The sequence below is a fragment of the Aphelocoma coerulescens genome, chromosome 9 (genome assembly GCF_041296385.1).
Source record: "Aphelocoma coerulescens isolate FSJ_1873_10779 chromosome 9, UR_Acoe_1.0, whole genome shotgun sequence".
Classification (NCBI taxonomy): domain Eukaryota; kingdom Metazoa; phylum Chordata; class Aves; order Passeriformes; family Corvidae; genus Aphelocoma; species Aphelocoma coerulescens.
The window spans coordinates 3,671,946-3,693,587 of record NC_091023.1 but is presented as its reverse complement, the minus strand read 5'-3'; the positions used below and the strand labels follow the sequence as shown (position 1 = coordinate 3,693,587).

At 39.7% G+C, this 21,642-nt stretch overlaps 1 protein-coding gene across 1 annotated transcript; it reads left to right on the top strand.

The window, feature by feature from the left end:
* Positions 1 to 44: 44 nt before the first annotated feature.
* SEPTIN2 (septin 2) lies at positions 45 to 21,545 on the top strand. Its single transcript, XM_069024658.1, has 13 exons — positions 45 to 131; positions 2,444 to 2,476; positions 3,608 to 3,728; positions 6,954 to 7,040; positions 7,918 to 8,041; positions 11,651 to 11,785; positions 12,020 to 12,137; positions 13,444 to 13,545; positions 13,839 to 13,984; positions 14,629 to 14,712; positions 16,411 to 16,468; positions 18,374 to 18,486; positions 18,899 to 21,545. The coding sequence occupies exons 2-12, from the start codon at positions 2,468 to 2,470 to the stop codon at positions 18,476 to 18,478; spliced, it is 1,089 nt and encodes a 362-aa protein (XP_068880759.1). The 5' UTR covers positions 45 to 131; positions 2,444 to 2,467; the 3' UTR covers positions 18,479 to 18,486; positions 18,899 to 21,545.
* Positions 21,546 to 21,642: the final 97 nt, after the last annotated feature.

Here is a 21,642-nt window from a genome sequence, read left to right as displayed (position 1 = left end):
GCGCGGAGCCCGGCGCGGCCCGGGGGCGGGGCCTGGGGCGGGGCGGCCCCGCCCCCTCCTCCGGCCGTGCGCGCGCGGGAGCGGAGCTCGGAGCTGGCGGCTGAGGGAGGCGCGAACTGAGCTGCGCTGAGGTGAGGGGCCCTGCCCTGCCTCGGGGGAGCTCGGGGTCCCTCTGCGCGGCGGCAAAGGGAGCGGGGATCAGGGGAGGCGGCGGGGAGGAGCGCTGGGGAAGGGTCTCGCCTTTTCAGCCGCGCAGACGGAGCCCCGAACCTGAGGGGTTTGGTTGAGGTTGGTGATGCTGGTGAGGAGGGAGTGGGACGATGGGCGCTGCGGGCGGTGCCGGGGAGGTGAGGCCGCCCGCCCAGCGCGGGACCTAGTGGTTGTGTGGGCCGCTGTGGGACCCCCGAGCGGGGCCTCTCCCACAGCGTGTGAGGCAGTCGCTTCTGAACACGGTCTCGTAGAAAACTCCAGCCTCGCTGTTAAAACCGGAGGGTGAAGAACCTGAGGAAAATCCGGGCTGCTTCGAGGCACCCGAGCCCTAAGCCCCTAACCCCGACCTCAACCCTAAGCCCCCCGAGCCACCCCCTGGGCTCGGGCTGCGGTCGGGCGGGGCCTTGGCCTTCGGGTTCGGGTGTGCTCCTGCCTGTGTCGGAGAGCTCAGACCTGATGGGAACGCTGTGGGAACGATCATTCGTGAAAGATTCCTGTGCTTGTTAAAATGTAGTGCAGCTGTAGCCATCTGCATAACTCTGCTCGCTGCTTCGTTTCTTAGCAGCTGTGAGAAACTTTCCTCTGCTTTTAGCCTGCCTCTGAGAAATAGTTGGGTGACAGACAAGTCTCACAAATTAAAAGAATGTTCCTCTGTGTTCCAGCAGGATCTAGTTTTGTTTGGCATTAAAAACCTCTCATGGAGAATGCTTAAGCAGGAATCAATGACATCACTGGCAGGAAACACTCTTGGAAGGAAGAGTTGCTATCAGAGCAGTCTTACATGATAAAAGGCTCACGGATAACCTCTTCACTAGTTGAATACATCACAGGTCATAGATCGTTTTATGGACTGAAATGCAGATGTTGCAGATACTAGAATTTATTTTTATCTTGAAATTTCCCTGGAGAACCATGTTATCCAGTTTTTATTTCCTGTGAGTAACCAGGGTGCCGGATTTTTATTAGCAACTTCGGCTTCATGAGAAGGGACACCAAATTGCTTCAGTGTTTAACATCTTCAGTCTGTACCTCCCATCAAACCCAAAAGAGGTTGCAATTGTGTAAACATACACCTATATGGTAGCTTTGAGAAGAAAATCCTGGAAATCATCCCCACATTGAAACAACTTTACCTTATGCCTGACACAAAAAGTTGGGCTTCTGCTATCTAACACTGGACAGTTTGTTTTGATTCCAAGATGTCTCTTTGCTGGGAGGAACAGACTGAAGGGTGCTGCAAACTGAAGCAGTTTGGTGTAATTTCACATGAAGCTGAACTTGCTGACAAAAATCTGCTTGGAAGATGGAAAGGAATCAGTGCTAATTTCAAATCCGTAGAATTAAAGTGTGAGTGAGCTTGATAAGAGGTGAGTGTGGGCTTTGGGATTGGGAACAGATACCCTGTGGTAAGAGGGTAAGCCAGGGAGGGACTAGAAAGGGGAATTGAGCTCTCATGGCTTGCAGATACAGCATATACTGACATTTTTATTTTGCCACGGTAAATCACATGATCTCTTGAAATCATGCAAGTTAGTGGTTGGTGGGTCTTTGTTAAGAGACCTTTTTGCATAGAAGTGTTAGATAAGAAATCTTTAAATTTTTTTGTGTGTAAAACAGCCCAGGCTGTTTTATATTTCACATGCAGCTACACGTGAAAATTTTATATTGGTGACGGAAGGTCTACCTGACTGAGTAGTTTGCAAGCATCTAGATAAAAGAGGAGGAGAAAAGGTTTCATTTTGAAGCTGTTAGCTCTTTACAAAACACTCGAGCATGACGGAAAATGCTGAAAAGAAAGAGGATTGAAAAGAAAAATAATAACTGAGTTTGGGGGTTTTTTAGCTTTGAAGAAACTGTTTCCTGTAAAGAGCGAGGTGTCTTTTAGCAGGGTGTTTGGTTTGGTTAGTTTCCGGAAAGGATGTGGACTTTCAAGGCTTCAGAACAGTTTGTCACACACCTGATGCCTTCAGCACCCCACATTCATGTTGCTTGAATTTATGTCTGACTGTGTTTATAGGAGCAATGGTAGCTGCAAATTCTGCCTGTTGTTAGTACAGAAGAGTCAAATGCTTGTGCTCTGTGAAGAAGTGGACACTGTTTCAGAATCTGGACATCCAGTCAGGGATGCTCCTTTTTCAATTTAGTGTGCAACAGTGGATATTACACTGGTTTGTGGGTGAGTTTTTCTCTCATACAATTTTTAAGAAGCTGAAAAACATTATTATTTTTTCAGATTTTTTCCTGCCCTTCCCTAAAAATGTCCAAGGTAAGAATAATATTTCTGTCTTCCAATGTAACAATGTAAAACTTTTTTTTTGTTTTTAAATACTAATCTTCAATGACAAATTGTGCAACTTGCATCTGTTTGATGATGAAAGGTATTTAAATTTACTGTCTATAGGAGACATGATATTGAAAGATGAGTGATGTAAAACACATATTAAAGTAGTTTCATGCAAGTATAAATCTCTGCAGTTAACTAATACTCTTGGAAGGATTTAATTTTAGTCAGAGTTGTATGCAAGCTCCCTGGTGCATCCTTGTTGAAACTTCCTTTCTTCAATTTTGTTTTGAGCAGGACTCATTTAAGAAAATGATGGTTTAGATATAATTTCTTTCTTTGCTAATAGAATCAGCTGGTTTTCCAATAAAACCCTTCATTTAAAATATTTTAACCTAAAATACTAGTGTCATGCTGGGATTCATCTAATTCTTGGCCCCCAGCATTTGATATGATAGGTAAAATATCCATCTTGCCTTATTAGGGTGAAATGAATGATAAAGGGTGCTTGAGTAATGTGTTTGAAGAAGGAAATAAGAGATGTAAAGATTTCTCTGCCATATCTGTAGCAGTGAGCATTCAAAACACTACTGTGTAAGTTCCCCTTCCCCACACTATAAGAGAGCTCTCTGAAGTGCACTTCCTGCAGACAGCTCTCACTTCACAAGTTGCTCAGGGTTTTCCTTTGGATGTGCTAAAAATGGATCAGAAATGGTCATCTTTTTATTCAAGTCCACAGAAAACTGTTTTATTTTAACTGTGTGTGAAGACTGTTCAAAAAGTGTGTGATTAGTGACCGCACTTCATATTTTGTCATACTTCAATAAATAATTATTTGGGATTTTGTTTCTGTTTTATCTGTTTTACTTAAGGTGATCTTGGCTGGAGAGCTGAACAAGTGAAGTTTGGTTTTTTTTTAAGCTCTAGGTCAATGTAGTTGTTTTGCACTTCTTTGTGAAACTGTCGAGTCGTAGGAACCTCTGAGTAGTTTCCTCTCTGTATGTCACGTAGCTTCAAACCTTTTGAGATAAGTGAGGAAAGCAGTTCTACAAACTAGTAAGTCTTGAGTGGTGGTTTATTACTGTCTTATTTTATTTTTTTAAATTTCATTTTTAGCAACAGCCTGCTCAATTTACCAATCCAGAAACTCCCGGCTATGTTGGATTCGCAAACCTTCCCAATCAGGTTCACCGAAAGTCTGTGAAAAAGGGGTTTGAATTTACTCTTATGGTGGTTGGTAAGGAAGCGTTTTATAGTTTTTCTCACAATTAGTGCTTGTTCACAGGGAATTTGATGTTAAAATGAATGTTACTTCCACTATTGTAAGGCTCCAGCTGGCATCAGAAACTTTCCTGTACTGTGGCATTTAGCTTTTTTTTCTATTTTATTGATTCTTGCAGCAGTTGTTTACCACATTACAAACCATGCTTGAATACATTAATAAGTTTGTGGGTGAAGAAATTTTATTGTGCACTCCATCAATCATTTCTTCCTTCCTTCTCCCCTGTCTTACAGGATTCCAGCATTCCATTTAAAATGTAGTTTTAAACTGGTTTTGCATTTGAATACAATCTTGGTTCACTTGCATGTTTTGATTGAGAGACTAGGATTAAGGAGACCATTCTATTTAAGATGTTGTTTATGCTTCTGTAGTTCAAAACAATCTGAACTCTAGTCTTTTCAACCCTTCCAAATGCTCTTGTGAAAGAGTGAGAAAGACTGAGAATTGGACCCAGTTGGTTTTGGTGTGAGCTGTTACTTTTTACATTGATCATGATTTTATGTTAGCAGTTGTAATCTAAAGTGTTTTTCTGTTTGATAATTCATTGGGAATCTGTGTTGGCATCTGGAATGGAAAGAAAAATCTAGTGTCTGCAGAAGAAATGCCTTGATCCTTTGAGAAATCAGTTGCTATTCTTGGAAGTTAAGTAGACTCCCAAATCAGGCTTGGGTGTCTTCTCTGTCTCTGTTTGTGAGCCATAACTTGTGAGTTTTGGTGTTTGAACTCTGTAATTCTTGCTTTCACAAGAAGTACCCTGACAGAATTAGGCTCTTTATTACCTGGCACCACAAGAAATAAATCCATTTGTGTGTTAGATTTGCCCAAGAGAGATCACAGTGGGAATGAGCAGGAGAGGTGACACACAGTGCATGATAGGAGGTGTTTAACTTCTTAATTGTTTTTGATTTCAGTAGTTACAGAGAGAGTCTATCCTCAAACCTTTCATTAGTTTTGCCAAATGACAGCCCTAGCACTGCTTTTGTCCTGCTTCTGAGTTCTGTTCTTCAGTGTTGTACAGAGTTTGCCCTTATGTTTGTCTTCCTAGAATTTTATTGTAATTTACTGTATCTTTCATTAGACTTGATTTGGATGATACCATAAAGGATATCTTATAAAATCTAAGAGTAAAGCCAGACTATAAGTAGCTGCTTTAAATTATGCTATCTACTGTAACTCTTCAGAATTTACTGTTCAGTGATCCTAAAAGTGGGAATAGTTTGGAGAAAGAAAAGATGTGCTTTCTCTGCTGTAGCTAAACTTAACTTACAGATCTCTTTGAATTCTAATTGCAAACAGTGCCATGTAAAACAGTTCTGGAAGAAAGCAGTGAAAAATTATATAGACCAACAGTTGTTTCTAGCCTCTTGTAAAATAGAAATAGAATAGAGAGGGGAAATGACATGGTGTAAGAGTAACAGAAAGGTGTTTAATCCACCCATGTTGGAGTAAAGTGGAACTTTATGGTTGTTGCCTGCCACTGTTTTAAGGGACAAATGAAAACTACAGGAAGAGAACTCGGAAAAAAATAATTCCATTGAAAGTTTGGAATGGTATTTTAAGATACACTAGCAGAGGGAGGCAGCTGATGTAAGATAAAATAAACCATGCTTTAAATTTTTGATTATTTCAACAGTTTGGAATGTGAATTCTTTCTCTTCAAATATGCATTTAAGTATGTTCCCTTGTGGACTGTGTCACAGTGCCTGTTTTGAACTATCATTCTTCATTAAGTTGCCATCCTTCTTCATTTCTGAGCAGGGTAATACTTTAAAAGCTGCCTGTGCTGACAGAATCCTAATCAATGATGTTGCTTTTTCACCTTGCTTTTGGTTATATTTTTTTTTTCCTGCTATTGTTTACTGTGGTATCTGAAAATATGAGCTGGAGTTTATAAGAATTTGGCTGCTTGGCTGTGTTGCTCCCAAAGAAATCCCAATCACTTGTATTTATTAACAATTTTATGTTCATTCTCATTATTTAGCTATGACTTCATCTAAATAGTTATTTAGATGTCTTAAGAGTCTTAAGATGACTTAAGAGTCACTAAACTACTGTAGCCAGTATCATTGCTGCCAGTGACTATGAAAACTGATTTGGTTTATGTGTAATATTTACCCATACTGAAACCATGGAATGTGGCATTGGATGAAATTATACTTTTTTTGGTTTTGCCAAAGTGATTCCATGTGACTGTTGAGTTACTCTGGGTGTCACCTTCACTGGTGAAGGCTGCACTGGCACAATCTGACCTTGAAAGCTGCATTCTATAAGGCATTAACAACTGGCAGCTCCTACTCAAATCATTATTTAAAAACAATTTTCATCTTTTTTTTCTTTTGTTCAGATATTTTTGTCAGATTCATATTGCAGAATAGTCTGTGTTACTCAGGGATTCTGTGGCCCATCATTTTTTAACATCTAATTTTTAAGTTTAATTCTATCAACACCTGAAATAGAACTAAAATTCTAGAAAAAGATCTCAGTGAATTCAAGTACTGAGCATTACAAGTTGCTGCTCTTTCTTATGCTATGAACATTTTTTCTGATTAAAATCTTGATCCTTAACTAGTTTGTTGTCCTCTGAACTTTCCTCATGGCCATCAGTATGTCTAGAACAAAAATATATTTACAGTACAAATTGGTAATCCCCAAGTTCATCAGTATAAAAAAATTGCTCAGTGGCCATATTCCTCTTGCTTTTAGTTCTTGTTTGCCATATTGGCATAAAAAGCAGAAATAAATCCCACTTTATGATGCCTGGCTGTGCAGAAGTTCAGCAATGCATTTTTCATTGTTTAAATGGATGATGTAGCCTTGAGAGGATATAGCTTCTCACTGGGTATGATATTTCACATTCTGGAGTGATAACAGAAAAGCATGTCTTAAAAAATCAGGAGACATGAAATGGGAAATCTTAGGTCTAAATGGATCCCAACTCTGCTTGACTAGCAGAATTAATTACAAATCATCAGTGAAAGCTCTGGGAAAGTGCATTACAACGCCAAGATGTAAAAATTGTTATTCAACCCTTTTGTGCAAACTTTGTTAATCCAAAATTATAAGTTGTAAATTTTTAATTTGAAAGAAATATGAAAAAATGTATAGTCAGATAATACTGTCCAGATACTCTTGAAATTATTTATGTAAATATGTTGAATTTATCTTTATATTGAATCACAGGTGAATCTGGATTGGGGAAATCTACATTAATAAACAGCCTCTTCTTGACAGATCTCTACCCAGAAAGGATAATCCCAGGAGCTGCTGGTAAATACATCTTTGCTCAATTGAGTGCTTTCTCAGTTGAGTGCTTTCATCTTTGAGTTTTGGTAACAGCCAGCAGTGATTTCTAGCTGTAAGAGTTTCTAATGTACTTCCTGACACTTGAGCTGTTTGATAAAACCATTTTCCTCTGCAACTGGGATGTCTATCGGGTCTTTGTTATTTAGTCCTTGGGTGTATTTGTATTAGCATCTGGAAATTTGATCCCTTCTTTTGCTTAAAAATTGTCATTGTGCCACAGTAAGAGAAACAATCAACTAAAACAATCAGAGAATTTATTTAGTTTTTAATCTGTTCCAATTGTAAACATATGAATTGTTTATACCTGCTTGCACCTTAATTCCTTTGCTTTGGATGAATATTTAGTAAATGAGGGCTTCACTTCCTGTTCTTCTTTATTCCCTTGTCCTATTTTTATTCTGTTAATCAAGGCATGCAATAATCCAACAAAAGAGGATATCGTAATAAAATAAAAGATGCAATTTTTCCCTTTTTGCTACCTGTTGAGTGACTTGCTTTAAGGGTTTTATCACGTTAGCTGATGATTACATATAACTTCCAGCCTTAGGGAAAAAATCCATTCTGTATAATTTTGTATTGTTCTCCAATTACCTATGGTTTTGTCTCAGTCCCTTTTGCCTTAATTTCTACACTATTTTTAAGAAAAGTATGAAATCTCATGTAGTCCTCTAATAACATCTAAAAAATTTAAGTACTGAGTCTTTTTGTTATCAGGCCTTAAAATGTAATCGATAGAATAATATTTACGCGGTTTTATCTGCCAATTAATCTCTGGAGCTTATCTCAAAATGCCACGGTCTTACAAATTTGATTCTGAAAGATGGAGTTTGTTGTCTTTCAGATAAGATTGAACGCACTGTGCAGATTGAAGCCTCAACAGTTGAAATTGAAGAGAGGGGTGTGAAACTGCGGCTGACGGTTGTAGATACACCAGGATACGGGGATGCTATCAATTGTCGGGACTGGTACGTGCACAGAGAATGTATCTTGATCTATCTGTGGAGACTGACATAGATTTCTTATCTGTCCTGGGGGGTGGAAGTGTGGTGTGTGTCTGTGAAATGCTGAATATGAGGTGGGATTTTTTGTTTTCTAATTTTGAGGAAGCTTAATTTCAGTGTTAAGAATTAATTCTGATACATGTAAAGAGGCATCAATAACTTCAACACAACTTGAAATAAGTTTTGTGGCACTTTTTTTTTTCTTTGTTAACTTTCATTTTGCTTGAAAGAGCTTCAAGTGAACTGTAACCTTGACTCTCAATAATACTTAATAAAGTAAAGTAAATCACCTACTCTTCAGTGCAAGCAAAAATCCACCCTTAGATCTTGTCCACATTCACTTGAGCATTCTCAGATTCCATGCCTAATTTTTAAGTGTTTTTCATCATCTTAGATTTTTGATTGTTTGGTTGTTTGGTTTGGTTTTTTTTTTTACAAATTTACATTATAGTAAATACTGAGAAGTAATCTTGAGATCAGTGGCAATCAATTTTCAATGGTAATCCCTTTTCCCACATCTCTCAAGCCCGTGAACCTCAAGGTAACCTCTGGCTTTCCCCAGAACTTTGGAAATTAAGTGCCTCCCCATAAAGTGAAATTCAGGTTCAAGACCACATGTCCTGTCCTGGTGAGCCCAAGGGCTACTGCATGAACAATCTCCCGTTTAATTTGTTCAAAAGCTTGTTGTTGCTCAGGACCCCACTTGAAATCATTCTTCTTCTGGGTCACATGATAGAGAGGCCTAACAGTCTGACTGTACTCTGGATATGCAGCTTACAAAAACCCACAGCCCCTGGGAAAGCCTGAGCTTCCTTCTTGCTGGTCCCTGGGGACAGAGCTGCTGTTTTGTTGACCACATCTGTTGGAGTCTGATGATGCCTATCTTGCCATTTTACTCCTAAAAACTGGACTTCCTGGACAGGTACCTTGACCTTACTTTGTTTATGGCAAAACCAACCTTCAGGAAGAGCTGGATTATCTTCTCCCCTTTTTCAACAACTTCATTTGCCGTGTTTCTCCACACAGTGATGTAATCAATGTATTGCAAGTGTTCTGAAGCCTTGCACTTTTCCAGTGCAGTCTGGATCAGTCCATGGCAAATGGTAGGCTGTACTTCCACCCTGAGGCAGTCAGTTCCAGATGTACTTCAGCTTCCAGTGGCATCAGCTGTTGGGATTCCCCGTCTTCCCAGAAATAAATTCTTCCCCTTTGTATCTCGATGGCATCAGGGTACACTTGTTCTGCTCTGGCAGACCATTGAATCAACACAGCCTAATAGGGATTGTCCCTTTCCTCCACCTGGCTGGAGACTGGTTCTGGTTGTGGTACTCATTGCTAGCTTCTTGTAAATATGACCTGGAAGTCCCCTCATGGTAGGTCCCATCCAAGAGGATCAGAAGTAACATCAGCCCTTCTATTCTGTCTGAGGAAACTGGAGCTGTGTTTATCCTTGAAGACTTTCCTGTGGTGGTTGTACTCCCTCTCAACTCCTACACCCATGCTGCTGAGGCAGTGGTGGGTTTTCCATCCCACTTCCTCATGTTCTCTCTGTGGTCATGTGGGTAAAACCACAGGTTACATCTTGGTGTATATCGTGCCTCTTGAGGAGGGCAGTGTTTGCTCCCAGTAGTAGAGACTCTGGCCCATACTGGTGGGGTATGGAACATTTCCTCTCTAGTTTGCTCGAGTTCTTCAAATCTGCTCTTAATCTTGGACAGTCTTTCCGCAGCTGAGGTGCAGGTTGGTAGGGAAGAAAAAAGATGATATTACTGCCAGAGTTAGGTCACTTGAAGCACTGTTTGCTCTCCTTCTTTCATTGACAACAGCACAAATGAGTTGGCATACAACTTCTGCCATGTGGATTGCGTACAGTGGACCTCATCTGGATCTACAGGGCACTGATCATTATTTGGATCCCTATAGATTGCCTCCAGCACAGCTAATTCTCTCAGGTACTGGATACCTTCCTCCATGGCCTTCTACCTGCCTAGTCACACTATTAGATCATCCTTGAGAGAATACCTTTCCCTCATGCTTGACAGGAGTCTCCACCAGAGCTGAGAGTTTCTGTCCTCTTCCCAATCCCCTTGTCAATGCCCACATCCCAGGCCAGGGATCCCAGTTGCTTGGCTTCCCTACCATCTGGTTCCATAGTGTGGTCTGTGGTATCCCAGTACCGGTGCAGCTGGGTTGCCAGGGGCTCCCCCAAATGGCGGCTGAAATCTTTTCATGTATCTCGCAGCTCACTAGGGATAGCAGCTGGGTGATTATCTCTGGCCCTGTCTCTTCCTCCTGCTGTGAGGGCCCTGCTTCCTCTTCATCCTTCACTAAGCAAACTGATTTGGTCTTGGATTTCTTCTTCTGTGTAGGGGCAACTGTTCGTGGCACGGGTTGTTGCAGTGGTTCAGCTGCAGCTGGAATGGCCACAGTGCCTGTTGCTCTGCTTTCCTCCTTCTCCCCTGAGGGTGCTCTCTAGTGATGAGCAGTGTCCAGTAAATAAAAGCCAGGGCTCGGCACACTGCAATAAGTTGCTCCTCTCTGGAGTTGCCCCCTCCTGCTGATCTGGGCCAGAACCAGGACACTAGTGGACAGAAAGTTGGATATAAGCAGGCAGTCCCTGAGAGCCATTAATATCCTCGGCTGCATCAAAAGCAGTGTGGCCAGCAGGTTGAGGGAGGGAGTTCTGCCCCACTACTGTGCTCCTGTGAGACTTGCACCCAGTTCTGGAGCTCTAGCACAAGACAGACATGGACCTACTGGAGCAGGTGCAGAGGAGGACCACGAAAATGATCCAAGGGCTAGAACAGCAGTAAAGAGAGGCTGGGAGAGTTTGGGCTCCATCTGGAGAAGAGAAGATTCCAGGGAGACCTTACTGATGCCTTGAAATATATCAAAGTGGCTCACAGGAAACATGGAGAGACACTTAATAACAGGGCCTGTAGTAGCAGAGCAAGGGGCAATGGTTTGAAACTGACAGTATATTTAGGTTGGATGTAGCAGAGACCTTTTTACAGTGATGATGTTGAGACACTGGCACAGGCTGCCCAGAGTAGCTGTGGCTGTCCCATCCCTGGAAGTGTTCAAGGCCAGGTTGGACAAGGCTTAGAGCACCCTGGACTAATGGAAGGTGTCCCTGCCCATGGCAGTAGCTTGGAGCTAGGTGATCCTTAAAGACCCCTTCCAATGCCAACCATTTATGATTTTAAATCAGTTTGGAACAAGAACCTTAACATATCTTGGAAATGTGTGGTTAATGTTAATCAAGATATAAACACTAACCCAAGAGAAATTTGTTGTAGAACTGAGGTTGGGTTATGTATATTTTATCTTACTATAAATATATATATATATATATATCTAATATGCATAGTAGCTTTTTATTCTAGAATTCAAATAAAATTTTGAGATACATGCTCTTCTATTTTCCCTGTTCTATAGAATCAGTAAATGAATTTTTGTCCATCAGAAGATTGCTTCATCAGCAGGGCATCTTAGTGGTTTAATATTACCTTTGAAAGAGTCCTAAAGTTGTGGACCATTTGGTGATTTCTCAAATCCATGTTTGTTTTACAGTTTTAAGACCATAATCTCTTACATTGATGAGCAGTTTGAGCGATACCTGCATGATGAGAGTGGATTGAACAGAAGGCATATCATAGATAATCGAGTTCATTGCTGTTTCTATTTCATTTCACCATTTGGTCATGGGTAGGTGTTTCTGTCATTTTTTTTTTTCATTATTTTATTTTAGAGAGTTGGTTTGTGCCTGTTGACTTAAATTTTCAGAATTGGGTTGCCAGTACTTAAGCAAGTGCTATAACTGCTGACATTAATTGGCTGTGTTCTTTCTCTCTGTGTAAAGAGAGATATTTATGTTGGAGTGAAAATAAATAAGTAATTTAGAATAAAAATAAATAAAATTTTTCCATGTTTTAATTTTAGCCTTAAGCCTCTGGATGTTGAGTTTATGAAGGCCATACACAACAAAGTAAATATTGTACCAGTGATTGCAAAAGCTGACACACTTTCTCTGAAAGAGCGAGAGAGACTAAAGAAAAGGGTGAGTGTTCTTCTGGCTTGCAGAAATGTGTTGTGCTTTGGTTGTAGCAGTATGGTGGCTGAAGAGAGGGGTGTTCTCATTAACCTTACTCTGTCCTAGCTGAGGAAAATATAATCTCATGCACGGTGTAGCATCATTTAATATGTAGTTTGGTATCTTGTAAATTATTTTATTGCATATTTAAATGAGAAATTGTTCTTAGAATGCTGTTTGCAAAATGGCAGACTGGCTACATTTACAATTAGATTATGAGTGAATTTTGAAACTTTGGAAAAATATTTAAATACATTTGCAGATGGTAATTGGTCTGTTACCTGTTTAATCAGTCCCAAAGCAGAGATAGTATCTGCATATAGAATGTGCACATGTATTATATATTATTTTCTTTTACCCAGTCAGAATTCTGATGGTTAAAAAATGGGATTTTCAGAGATGTTTCTGATTTTGGGGTTGTTTTTCTTCCCCTATGTCACTCCTTCTAAAGCAATCCAATTCTTTCTTCCAGAGGCAGGACCTCTTAACACATTCAGTCTTGCAGGACTTGATGTATTTGCTGGGAGGAGGTGGAATTCAGCAAACCATTACACACTAATAACAGCTATGAAGTTTAGAAAGAAATGTTAGGATTAACTTCTCAAAGGCATGCTGCAGTCTTAGCTCTTGCATTGAAAACTTTATGATTTTTTGTCAGTTATTCTGAAAATCCTTATAGCTATCTTACCCAATCTGGAATAAAAATACAAAAATACTATTTTTATATAGTATATTCTAGTAGGTACATTTACTGTGCTAGAATTCTGCAGAAATAAGGATTATTCTTTTTTTAAAGACCAAAATTTGGGGTCTATGGCAAATGGACTCCTGCTGCAGATGCCATTACTGGCAGTCATGAAGAAAAACGTATTTGTTGTGTGTATATCTCAGTTTTTCAAACACTCCCACCCCTACCCCCAAAGTTGTGATTCAGAGGTAAGAGCAAGGAGGTTAAGCTGTAGAAAGCAACTATGACTTCTGAGTCAATGCTTTTGTTATTACAAAAAAAATTGCAGAGGTTTAACCAAACACAGTTTCCACAAAGGCCTGTGTTTTTGTGAACACTGTTGTTTGTCTGAAAGTCTGTGGCAAGCAGTTGTTGAATACCATGAAGAAATATGGTATTTAAAACCAAATCCTTGTTGAGTAATGTGGATGAGTAAGATAAATCCAGATTTCTTAAGAGACTGCATATTAAGTAATTTTATGTTAAGATTTAAAAGTGCTGATTCTACATGTATATTATATAAATTTCTTTTATTGCAAATCTCAGATTCTGGATGAAATAGAAGAGCACGGCATCAAGATTTATCACCTGCCTGATGCTGAATCAGATGAGGATGAAGATTTTAAAGAGCAGACCAGACTCCTGAAGGTGTGACTGATTTAATAGGTTATATGTGGATAATATATTGTATTTTTTCAGACTGCTCAGATGGCTTTAGAACAAGATCTGCAATGCAACCTGGAGTGAGTCACTGTGTGTCTGCCCAGGCTTCCCTAGCTTGGAAGATGGTGGCAGCAATTACTTTTCTTCGTTTTACACCTTTTAATTCAAAGAGTTATGAACTTATTACCATAATATGCAGTGCTGGGCAGAACAAGAGTTGTTCTTGGAGTTGTTTGTCCTGGTTCATTATAAGTAACTTTTGCACTTTTGGCTTTCAGGCCAGCATTCCATTTTGTGTAGTGGGGTCCAATCAACTCATTGAAGCAAAAGGTAAAAAAGTTAGAGGTCGGCTCTACCCATGGGGGGTAGTTGAAGTGGAGAATCCAGAGCATAATGACTTCCTGAAGCTGAGGACCATGTTAATGTAAGTTAGAAAATTCCAGTTAAATAGTAGTTTAGAAAACAATCACCAAGATAATCAAGCACTGTATTGGGGGTTTGCTGCAGTTGTGTAGTCCCTGAAGACATTCAGAATTTGTGTGGGGAAGGCCATGAGCAGCCTTTACCTAGCTGAGCTAGGCCTAGTCAGGGATTGGACCACACAGGCCCCATAGGTTCTCTCCAATCTGAATTAGTGATTCTGTGAAAATAATGCTTTGTCTAATTCTTCTGTCCAACCTAGCGTTGTGTTGCTACTCAGATCCCCAGGAGCATAAAACAGGTTGTGCTTATTGCAATGTATCTTTAAGCAGATACAATTGCAAAGGAGCAGACTTGAAAAGTCCTCTGCTTGGTTTTTTTCCTGGTCTTTGCTACTCTGTTTTGCCTGCTCACATTCATCAGAGGCCTCGCCCAGAGTACAGCTTCTGTCAGGGAAGTCTCAGGGCTGAGGTGATCTCTCTGTGTCCTTTATTGCACCAATTTAACTGAAATTAGCTTAGATTGGTATGCTAAGTGAGTGTGCATGCTGAGCCCATTGATCCAAGACAGCCCCGAATGTGAGAGTTACTTAAGTAAACTGATGTGACGTAAGGATGTTTTATCTTTTAATTACTTTTCTTCCTCCAGCACCCATATGCAAGACCTTCAGGAGGTGACCCAGGATCTTCACTATGAGAACTTCCGCTCTGAGAGGCTCAAACGAGGCAGCAGGTTGTCATCTCATGGTTACATGCTGCTTCTTCCTCTTCTGAATTTGTATTTTGCTCTGTGTGTCTCACCTAGCATTGCATTTGGATTTGGTAGATCAAGAGCAGCTCTGTGACTCCAGTCAACATCAAGTTCTATCAACCAGCTTACAAAGAGTGTAACAAAAAATATTTGGTAAATCTGAAGTGACAGTTGTGGAGTTAGGGAATTGTGGGAATAGTTACATCTGTGCTTTGGTCTGAGACTTGAACACAGTTGGATTGGAATGTCAAAGGTACTAAGTAGGACAGATGTCTATGATAAATGTTGTCTTAAAAAACCTGCAAAATTAGATCAGAGAGGATATGTTAAAAAGAGTGTGGGTTTTTTTTCAGAACTAGCAACCAGAATATTTGGATTGGGTCTTTAGAAGAGATGATCTAATTTTTTTGAGGGGCTTTATGACATACATAATTTTCTCTACATAGCAGCCACAGGGTAATGGCTGTCAGCCCTGTTTTGAGCTGGGGTGGGTAGGGCACATCTTTCCTGGAAAGAGAACTGGGCAAAACACCCCATTTTTAAGTACAATAGCAGGGTCTGTAAAGATGAGTTGGTGAGGTCTTGTGGGAAACCACGTGTTTCCTTGTTTGGGTGTTTCAGCTGCGTCTCTTCTTATAGCCACTAGAGGGTTCCGAATTGCACGTTTTGGGGGCTTTGGGGCATTTTGCACAAGTTTCCCCAGCCTGCTGTTGACAGAGATTTTGTCACACGTCTGGTCAGTTTTCAGCAAAAGGAGTTTGTTCCTGCTTGTAGCATTGGCCTACAGGCAAGATGAAATGCTCTTCTCTCCTGACTTTAAATCCTGCTTTGTGAAATTCAAGGTGAAAGTCCCCAAATTTCCCAAGTTCTGGCGCCTCTTATCCAACAGGTGTGTACAAAGGCCTTAGAAGTAATGTGACCTAAGGTCATCCAATTTTTAGAGGATTTCAAATTGCTGTTAAGTTGGGTATGTGAAACTAAAGCATGTTTTTGTATCTTGTCTAGTTAAGTGGCCCACACACCTTTGCTTTCACATTTCTGAAATGGTGCTAGAACGTAGTTAGGTTTACTATAACTGAGGGTAGATTTCACGTGAGTGTATTTCAAGCTTGCACTTCTGCTCCCAGGAGTGCTTGGCAATAGGTGCTTGTTGACTGTACTCACTAATGAACTCAGAGGTTTTGGGGCACAGCGGATTTTTTACAATCTATTTCTCTGTTAACCTTTTAACAAACACCAGTTTGTTTGCTTTGCATATTTGATGGCACTTGCTTGATTAGATCCATTAGTAGATCTTCCCTGTTGTGACATGGAGTAGGAGAAAGCTTTTAACAAAGTGGTAGATAATCTTGAATAAAGCCATGTGGGAGTCAATCACTTCTCCTGAGTAACAAGCGATGGGACAACAGGAAATGGCCTCAAGTTGCACTGGAGAGGTTTAGATTGAATATTAGGAGAAATTTCTTCACAGAAAGGGTGTTTGGGCACTGGCACAGGCTGCCCAAGGACAGTGGTGGAGCTACCATCCCTGGAAGTGTTCAAACTGCTTGTGGATGTGGCACTTGGGGACGTGGTTTACTGGTGCACACCATGGTGGGTTAATGCTTGGACTCGGCAATCTTAGAGGGCTTTTCCAACCTTAATGATTTAATGGTTCTAACAATATTAATATCATTTTAGGAAAATAGAAGATGAAGAAGTAAATAAAGACCAGATTCTGCTTGAGAAGGAAGCAGAAGTAAGATGACAGAGCTTTATATTCTTATAGTGGGGGAATTTTTGTTCTTTTGTTGCTACTTTAGAGCAAATATTTATATGATCTTGGTAATTCATAAAGGAAAAACAGTTATATGCCAACGTAAAGTTATTTAAGCTTCACTAAGAAAACAGAATGAAAAGAGGTGAGAGGAGACTCAGGATAGGGATTTTTTGGAACAAGTGGAATCTGATAAAACATGATTCCACTGTAGTGATCAGCGATGGATGTAACGCACACTGCGTGGGCAAGGAGAACCATCCTCTTGGGAGTTAGGGTTCTACACTTAACAACTGCAGACTGGGACAAAGTCAGTTCAGCCCTGCAGCAAAAGAGGGAATGATGGTAGAAAGGGTCAGAAATAAAAAACGAAACAGAAATTCTCATTTTGCCACTATGACAAATCCTGATGCATAGCTGTAATGCTGCTTTTGTTGTTCCTCTAACCCGAAAAGGTTGTAGATAGGCAAGACTAGAAAAAGTGCAATGAAAAGCAAAATGTGGGCAGAAAGGCTGAAGTGGAGACCTGAAGCAGGTCCTGTGCTAGGGTAGATGAGATTAATAGCCTTGTTGAGAAGTAGATGACAGGAGGGAAAGGGACTAACATGATCATAGATGGCAGGATGAATGGGAATCTACTACACAAACAAGAGGTCGTTTGTGTAGTAGATTAATGGGATTAATAGATGGCTGATTTCAATTTAAAAAGATACTTCTAACATAGTCTGTAGATTGTGGTATTTGTTAGCATGGAATTTGTACATAGCAAGGTATTTTTGAGCAAGTGAGGCAAAAAATGCTGAGATAGGAGAGTTTGCTTTCTCCATGAATGTGCTCACTAAATGCAGAGGTAGAATTTTTTTGGTTTGTCAAGCTCCAAAGGGACAGATTCTAGATTTTGAGCACGTGTGGATAAGCACTGGGAGTGGGCACCTGGCTGTCAGGCTCTTCCATGCACTTCCTAACAGCTTGTACAGGGGAGAGAGCTGAGTTAGATGAACTCCTTAGCCTGCCCTAGCACAAGCAGATGCTCAGACTTCTACCAGTGATCTTAGTGGGGACCCAAGTCCCAAAATATAACCGAGTGACAACGAAAAGGGTTGTTGTTTCAAGCAATATGAAAAACAAGTATAGTGTAAACATTCTACAGGTTTAACTTTATTGTTAAGCTTAACAGTTTAGTTTGAGTTTACAGTGTAAGTGCACAAAGGCACCCAAAATTATTTCCATAGTGAGGTTGACTTGCCACCTGTCAGAGCTGGGTGCAACAAAAGGATTTAAGTAATGTGTGTGCAACATGATTCAATTAATCTTAGTAGGTGAGTTACATAGTTTCCTTGTGTTTAAATGTTTAGTATGTTTAAATGCAACACTCTAAAATTGAGCTTCAACCAAGTTTAATTATGCTTTTGTCTCATTGGGTGGTTTGCCTGTAATACTTGCTTCCACCTCGTCATTGCTAGCAAGGGAGCTGGGGAGTAATCCCGACAATTTTTTTTTGATGACAGATACAGGAGTAGTTTGGAGGGACATAAACAAGCTGCTTTTTTTTCTGATAAACTTTAGTAAGTGTAAATGCTTGTTCAGTGCTTCAGAACCATAATTTTTATGCATTTAACATCAGAGACTTCCACTTAGGGATGCTTAGAAATCCCATCCCACAGTACAACAGTAAAGCCTATTTATTTTGGTCAGTAAATGCCAGCCTCTTCAGGGATGAAGAGCAGTAAAAGAAGATGCCATAACCTGAGATCATTGTGTGTCAGATAAAGAAAATGCAGATATGTGATCCCTCTTCAATAAAAATAAGTAATAGGATGGTGACAGTGAAAAATTATATTCTGAAGTAAGATTAGGGTACAGAATTCTTCTGTGCTGCTTTTCCAGCTCCGTCGCATGCAGGAGATGATTGCAAGAATGCAGGCACAGATGCAGATGCAGATGCAAAGTGGAGAAGCTGACAGCAGTGCAGTTCATGGGCACCATGTGTAAAGTCTTGGGTAAGATGTTCAAATAGCCACTTAAAGGGCTTCTCCTTTAGCTGCTCTCTAAGGTGCTTGGTATTAAGAAGTTTTGGAAAAATGTTTGCAAGATGGGTTTCTATAGGTTTCAGTCTTACTTTTTATTTATACAGATTAACTGCTGTTTGCAAAGTTAAATGGCTTGGAGTCAAAGTAAACAGTGTGGTGTTGTATGTGTGTGTGTATATGAAAATTTTCCAGAAAGCCAATACAATATATAGTGGTCAGAATTATGGAGGAAGTCTTTGAAATAGTTTAAACAGGTTTCTCAAGCTCATGATGAAGTAAGTCATTGTTTCCTTGTGACTTATAAAATATGTGCAGTTCTTTCAGGTTTCTTAATGTGAGAAGACTGCTGATCTGAAATGGTATTTTCCTGTCTTGTTTTTAGATGACTTTATCCCCTGACTTACAGGAGACCTGGAGTTGGATTGCAGTGCTGGAGGCAGAAAGGATGCCTCTTGCTTCTATGTGATCTGGAGCTTGCTGTAGAGTTTAATGTGGGAATGTTTTGTGGTAACACCTTGTGAGATGTATTTCATAACATGTAGTCAGTTGGTATTTTTATATATTATACACATTTGACTTTTGTTTTCTTTAGTCCTTCTTACTTAGGGGTTATTTTAAATTTCCTATTATATTAGGGATACAAAATAGTAATTGAAAGCTTTCTAGCCTGATAAGCATTAGATAATATTTTTTTTTAATATACCTTATTAGCTCCCTGCTTTTAACTTTGTATTCCATTTAGAAATAAACAGCTGTCAGTGATACCTTGTTCAGTGCCAGGTAACAGTCACCTCACTAAGGTTGCACCCCTGCAAGGTTACTTTTATATATATTGCAGTGTTTACATATGTGTGCAAGACCAGCAGCCCTTTCTCTGTCTCTGCTCACAGCAGAGGATTTCCTTGGCCTCTGCAAAATATCAAATGAAAATTCAAACATGCCTTGTGTCTTAGCAAAAGAAAGAAGAGGAAATGCCTCTGTGAGAGGCACACTGTATGTTACATGACAGACGTTATTTCCTTTAGATTTAACCTTGAGGGTTATTATTTTCCTAAAATCTCTTCCTCTATTGCAGCTAATTTTGAATAGTTTCTTGTAGTCCATCACAAATCACTCCTGCTATTTTCTGGCATTATTGTAGCCAAATAAACTTGAATAAGGCTGATTTTGTTGAATGAGGTAAACTCCAAAGAGTAGTTTTCTATGCATGGGTGTTTCCTATATCGATATACAAAGGCGTAAGAAATTCTATAATTCCTAATCAGTATTTTCATAGTATTTTTAGGGCATTGCAAACTGTTATATGTAGTAAAAATATAAATATATAAAAATATATATTAGCACGCTTCTCTTTTTAAAAGTGATCTGTTCCTGACAGGATCAATGCAAACAGTATTCTAACTTCTTGCTCCAGGATGGAGTCAGCAGTATTACTTCAGGAGCGACTGATTTTCTTATTAGGCCAAGGTCACTTTGTGAACACTGATAGCAGAGGAGACTGTTCTTACCTTGGCTGGACTTGTGCTGCAGATCATGCCTCGTATTGTGTTTGCAGCAAGTAATCACACTGTAGCACACAACTGCCCTGGTGGTGGCTGACAGGGCAAGCAGTGACACACCTTGGGTTGTCTCCTGCTTCTGATAAAGCCAGCAATCAGATTTCTTCATCTGATCTGTCACAAAACATCCTTATCTGAGCAGCTAATGAACAGATAGAATTGCAACTTCTTTCAGCTCTTTGAGCTCAGGTGCAGCTGTGACTTTTATAATTTTGTTAATGTTTCTTTGAAAAATATAATAGAATTTCTACAGCTAGTGTATAATTCCAATGGTACTTCAGTGGCTAGATTAAATATAAACCTGTTAATCAACTGAAATTTTTGCTTGCCTGAAACTACTGGTTTATGTTTGAATCTTTCTGAAAATGTGAAGTAAAACCTTGCATCGTGCTCCCCTTTGCTGGGGAGCTCCAGCTCTCTTCTCAAAAGTAATTACTATCAAAGTTTGACACGGCTCATTTGACCTTCCCTAACCTCGACAAAAGTGAAAATGAGAACCTTTTTGTATGCTGAGATGCACAGAAGAGTTAAGTCCCATTTTGTCAAATCTTTACATATAAAACTTGGATGGAAAAACATATGCTTCTAAATTCTTGAGTTGTTTTTTCAAAAGAAAGTATAGGACCAAAGTAATATAGCAGCACTGTCAGAGAACACTCCACACCACCTTATTTATTTCTACTTCCATGAGCCTGTACTTGAAGAAAAACTGTGAAATGTAAAATGTCTGCACAGGGCCCTGGTTGTACTTGTCACTCTCACTGTGTATATTGGGTTGTTACCTTTTTTCCTGTATTTTTAGCATGGGAACAAGAGCAGATTGTCCGTTTCTTTAGTGCTGTTTGGTGACCATCTGTGAAATTATTTCAGGCAGTGTGGGATTCTTTGGAATATTTACACATCTATTAAAATATTTGATCAGGATAAAGCATTTCATTTGATTCTTAAGCAAAAAAAGACTGATCTAAAAATTCAGCAGGAGAAATATTTTTGTACGCTGTTTTGGTATTTAATGGGAAAAAACAAGTTTATGGCACTAGCCATTTCAAGACAGGTAATTAATTGCTGCTTCTTCCCAAGCCCTTGGGGCAATTGTTCATAGTGTGCCTGATGTCTCTGAAGATCTGTTTCCCCTTCACTTTTCTTGGGATGGTCTTGAAGTTCATGGGTTTGTGCTAAGGCATGAAAAGCAAGACTGCTTTTCTCAGAAAAGCTGCTGGTAAAAGAAAGCTATGAGCAGCAGAAAGACTTGGGGACAAAAGGTAGATTCTGTTTGGTGGCTTGCTGAACTGGCCACAGTTCTTTTTCTGTTACTGTGTTGTGATGGTTTTTATTTTAGGAGTAAAAACACTTTTGAATTTGGAGACCTTTATAGTTGATAGCAAAAATTACTTGTTCTTGGTACAAAAACCTCTTATATTCTATGTACTACAATTAGCCAAAACTGTAATAAAAATTGCTAAAAAGCTATTTTGTGTTTATTATGGTTCTTTATTATAATCGATATTAATTTGTGGTGATATGTTTGAAATATTGTCCTGTTCCAGCCAGGAAGGGCAGGGTTGGA